At 38.9% G+C, this 4651-nt stretch overlaps 1 protein-coding gene across 1 annotated transcript; it reads right to left on the reverse strand.

Annotated features, from left to right (window-relative positions):
• On the reverse strand, positions 1–2923 carry rd3l (RD3 like). The gene is made up of 3 exons (XM_056264397.1): positions 2438–2923; positions 927–1205; positions 1–684 (listed from the first exon to the last, which is right to left on the reverse strand). The coding sequence occupies exons 1-3, from the start codon at positions 2479–2481 to the stop codon at positions 318–320; spliced, it is 690 nt and encodes a 229-aa protein (XP_056120372.1). The 5' UTR covers positions 2482–2923; the 3' UTR covers positions 1–317.
• Positions 2924–4651: the final 1728 nt, after the last annotated feature.

Genomic DNA, 4651 nt, shown 5'->3' on the forward strand with positions numbered 1-4651 from the left:
AACATAAACTGCACGCACTCACTCCCCAATCTGTCTTATCTCACTAGAAACATACATTTTCAAAAATAAACATAACTGCTCCAAAATTCGCTTTTTCATGAGTGTGTGTAATTTACGTTGTAGAACAAAACATCAAAGTATTGTCAAGTTACGTTTACCACAGGCTTTATTTTACTCATAAATTAAAAAACAACAACATTATAAAACACTATAGGAAAATCTTGACCAGTGGCGAATTAGTCTTTTGGGTTTTGACGTCATCCCTGCACCACTCTATTGCCATGAGATCGTGTTGGATAGATCTACCATTAGGTGTCTCACAATGTGGTGCTGTAGGCCTCATAAGCGAACGGGTGGCAAAAGGGCAAACTCCAATCTCTGCGGATAGAGTAGGGGCAAGCAGCACGCAAATGTTTATCCACATAACTAGAAATGGTGGGAATTTCCTCCCTGTGATTCCCTGACTCCTCTGACAAAGAATTAGATGCCTTTCCAGCCATGTGATTTCTATCATTACTCTCTATAGGTGGATTGGGAGCAGAGAGAATATTTGGTGGAGCTGAAGGGACTGGACGTCTCTGCATGGCGTCTTCCTGTCTCCTCAGGAAGTCCCTGAGAACTTGCTTGAAGACACCCACCAGTTCCCAGGGAGGGATGTTATTGTTGGCCAAAAGATCATGGAGCCTTGATGGACCACAATAAAACGTTTAGTAAAATATTATAGGTGCAATTTTTATATAATATCACACAAGCACTGTAATCACATCAGTGTTGATATTTAGACAAACAGCATGAATCCCTATGCACATCTGTCTGGAATGCACAAACACAAACTTGCGAAGTGACAAATGCAACTAGCTGCATTAGAATATTATTCTGCAGTTTCTTGCCTTCTAAACCTTTTATGTCATTTTAGAAAAAGTTACCTGGAAAGTACAATGGCAGTGTGTGAGGCTGGGATGCGACCACAGAGGCGCTCTAGCTGGCGGTGTTCAGAAGCAGGGATGAGGGCAAGCAGGCTTGGGTATGCTGGGGCGTGACGGTATCCCATGATGCCACGGGAGATGCAGTACTGGAACTCCTGTTCTTGAACCTGAAGTGCTCTTTGCTCCAGCTGCCAAAGCATCTCACGCAGCAACATCCGACCTGGGCCTTCATGTGTCACACATCCATTTGTGTGGGGCCAACCTAAAGGCATGGCTGGGCTGTATGGTAGGAGCAATAAGAAAGAATGTTGCTGATAAAATGCTGTATACCAAAGTGACTTTCTCCTATGATCATCCTCTGCAAATGAGATGTGACTGTTCATAAAGAGCTTGGTCTTCAGTGGACAGTCTTTCACACCGTATCACATCAAGCTCTGTAGTCCACATCCTCAACTGGCAGTTTAATTCAGCAACATTCAGTGCTCTCCATCAAGCTAATGCTAACAACATCTGCAGAACAGTCATGTTTGTTTATCTTATTATTTTTGTCGACCAACATATATAACACATTGCTTATTCACATAATTACACATCATTATCAGTGATAAACAACTGAGTCATGTTGAGAAAGGAATGGCAGTTTATAAAAACAAGCTAGCCTATTTGATGGTCAGGTATAAAATGCACTTCACAAATGCATATCAATTTAGCGTAGTACTACAATGCTCTTGATGTTTCCAGGTAAATTTCAAACTATATGCCCATTTGAAACAAAAAACTAAGCAGTCATACGTTGCTTGTTGTGTTTTGGAAGATGGCTTGTTTATAGCTGGTCCAAGCTGTTAATTAAAAGTAAGGTGAAAAAGGAAAGGTTAGCAGGCTGATCAGTCACCTTGTTCCAAAAACAAGGAAAACCAACTGTAGCTGGTTTGTTGGTGGTCCAAAGTCTACCAGCTTGAACCAGCTAATGACCAGCTTGAACCAGTTAATCAGCTTGGACCAGTTAACAAACAGCTTAAACTAACTAAAATGTTCCAAAACAGCAGGGTGCGTGACCTAAAAAAAAGATGTGAAAAGACAAACTTGGAATAAACATAGATAGATAGATAGATAGATAGATAGATAGATAGATAGATAGATAGATAGATAGATAGATAGATAGATAGATAGATAGATAGATAGATAGATAGATAGATAGATAGATAGATAGATAGATAGATAGATAGATAGATAGATAGATAGATAGATAGATAGATACAAGCTCTGAGAAAGACAATTGAACTGTTGAGAAGATAGATATGAATCGAATGGACAGGTACAAAGGGACAAAATCAGGGCAAAATTGTAAAGTTGACAACTGAAACAGGAGGAGACCGACAGAGAGGTGATGGATGAAATAGAATTTACAGGAAAGGATCATAACCACCAAAGGATTCACCACAGAGGATATGGGTAAAGGCGAAGAAAAGAATGGAAATTACAATAAATTACATTTAAACTGATATTTTTACCTTGTGGGTCTTAGAGGTTGAGGTCCATGATGCCTTGACTCCATCTGATACCATCAAATAGCACCAGGTTATGTAAATAAAATATGAACAGTAAATTAAACCAGACTTCCAGATATAAAATTAGAGGATACTGACAAAAGTGGGGAAAGATGGACAGATAATAAGGAAAAGAGCAACCTGAAGAAATAACTATTCTGGCAGAAGAGTGTAAGAGAAACTAAAATAAGGCGCTTGAACAAGAAGAATGTTAGACAAGCAAAATCAGGAGAAAAGCAAAGACAGAAAGAAGAGAGAGAGAGAGAGAGAGAGAGAGAGAGAGAGAGAGAGAGAGAGAGAGAGAGAGAGAGAGAGAGAGAGAGAGAGAGAGAGAGAGAGAGAGAGAGAGAGAGAGTGCCACTGACATGCAGCAGTGTGTGGACGACTGCGCCGGGCAAAGTTGAGATGAAGAGAGTGACTCTCTCTCCTGCCCACCGCAAACTGCCTTCTGTCTCTCTGCTCTGATAACCCAGCCCACTCTGACACACACACACACACACACACACACACACACACACACACACACACACACACACACACACACACACACACACACACACACACACACACACACACACACACACACACACACACACACACACACACACACACCATTTCAGCTCATATAATAGCAAATAGTTTGAAGTGTGCATCCTGCTTCCCATCATTCAATAACATCTTGAATTTCAGCCTGAATTTCATGCCTCAAAACTTGCCTAGGGTAAATCAGTCCAGGCGGCTTCTTGTTTTCAACGGTAAGACAGTTAATTCAATGTGGCAGTCTGAGTAAAATTATCTGGAAAAAATGTGCCCTGTGTCAGCATGTAATGTGACCCAGTGCCAATGGGAATTATGTCAGTATACAAGGGAACAAAACAAGAGTTCCTGGTCTGGTCAACAATGCGACATACAGATGAATAAACCTGTATTTTTGGGTGGAAGATAACAATTCTGTCATATTTAATAATGAGTTTATTAAATATATACAAACATGGATTTATTTGGAGACGGTAACTGTAAAAGGACCAACAAGTTTCTTAGAGATCCTTTATATCACGTCACATTTGACTGGAACAAAACGTGTTTTCTTTGACACAATCATTTATCCAGCACCACGTGAATCTTAATGAGACAAATAAATCAAGCATAGTAACCTACACTGCATTCACTACATTTCGTATGACCATGGCATGTCCATATTTATGTGGATGAAAAGCATTTGTGAACATAAGCGTTCCTCACAGATTGCAGTTGGTGTCCATATGGAGGCCTCTGGGAAGGCTGCAGGCTGGATGGTCTTCTGAGACTCATAATCACAGCCCAGCACCTGGTTCTGGTTCTGGGTCAGGTCAGGGTAAAGCACCACTGCTGGCTACGCCACCTGCCCTGTGCATATGCCATGATCGCATTTAGATTACATGTGTAATACCAAAGTATTGACAACAATAATTGCAGAAACATAAGCACCATGACCGACAGGGTGACCGTGATTTTACCAAGTACATGTTCCTGGATCAACATTCCAATCAACCAATCAGATTTGAGGGACATGTTTACAGTTTATGTGAAGTTTAGGCTTGCAACCAACCAGGGTTAGGTGCTTCTATCAGTATTATTCACCTATCATTTTACTCTGATAACATTTTTTATGGATAATTTATGGGTAGGATTAGGTTTAGTATTAGGACAAAATTTTCTGACAGTTGTTCCAGGATCAACAAAATATGTTGATCCAGGAACAGCAAAATCACTGTGACCTTGCTGGCAGCAAGAGTCATTCAAACTCATTTTGTATATATAAATGGGATATTAAAAGTGCTTTTGAAAATCAATATAAGCAGTTATCCCAGTGTTGTACAAAATAACTAAAAATTATCATGAATAATAATAATATGGTCACTAAAATGAAGTAATTTAATAAATGTATTTAAAAATAAATAAATAAATTTATTTCATTTTTTGCAGGGGAATATAGAAGAGAAATGATCATAATCATATTCATATTCATCAATAATAATAATAATATGTATGTCAGCTATAATTATAAATAAATAAAACAATATATATTTTTTTCTATTTATATATTATTTATTTTATTTTGCATGGGAATATGGAAGAGAAAACTGGCCCTAAAACAAATTCTTGAGGTCATCCTACATCGCTGCATATTGTGTTGTC

Source organism: Rhinichthys klamathensis, unplaced genomic scaffold (genome assembly GCF_029890125.1).
Source record: "Rhinichthys klamathensis goyatoka isolate OS25496 unplaced genomic scaffold, OSU_Roscu_1.1 h1tg000221l_1, whole genome shotgun sequence".
Classification (NCBI taxonomy): domain Eukaryota; kingdom Metazoa; phylum Chordata; class Actinopteri; order Cypriniformes; family Leuciscidae; genus Rhinichthys; species Rhinichthys klamathensis.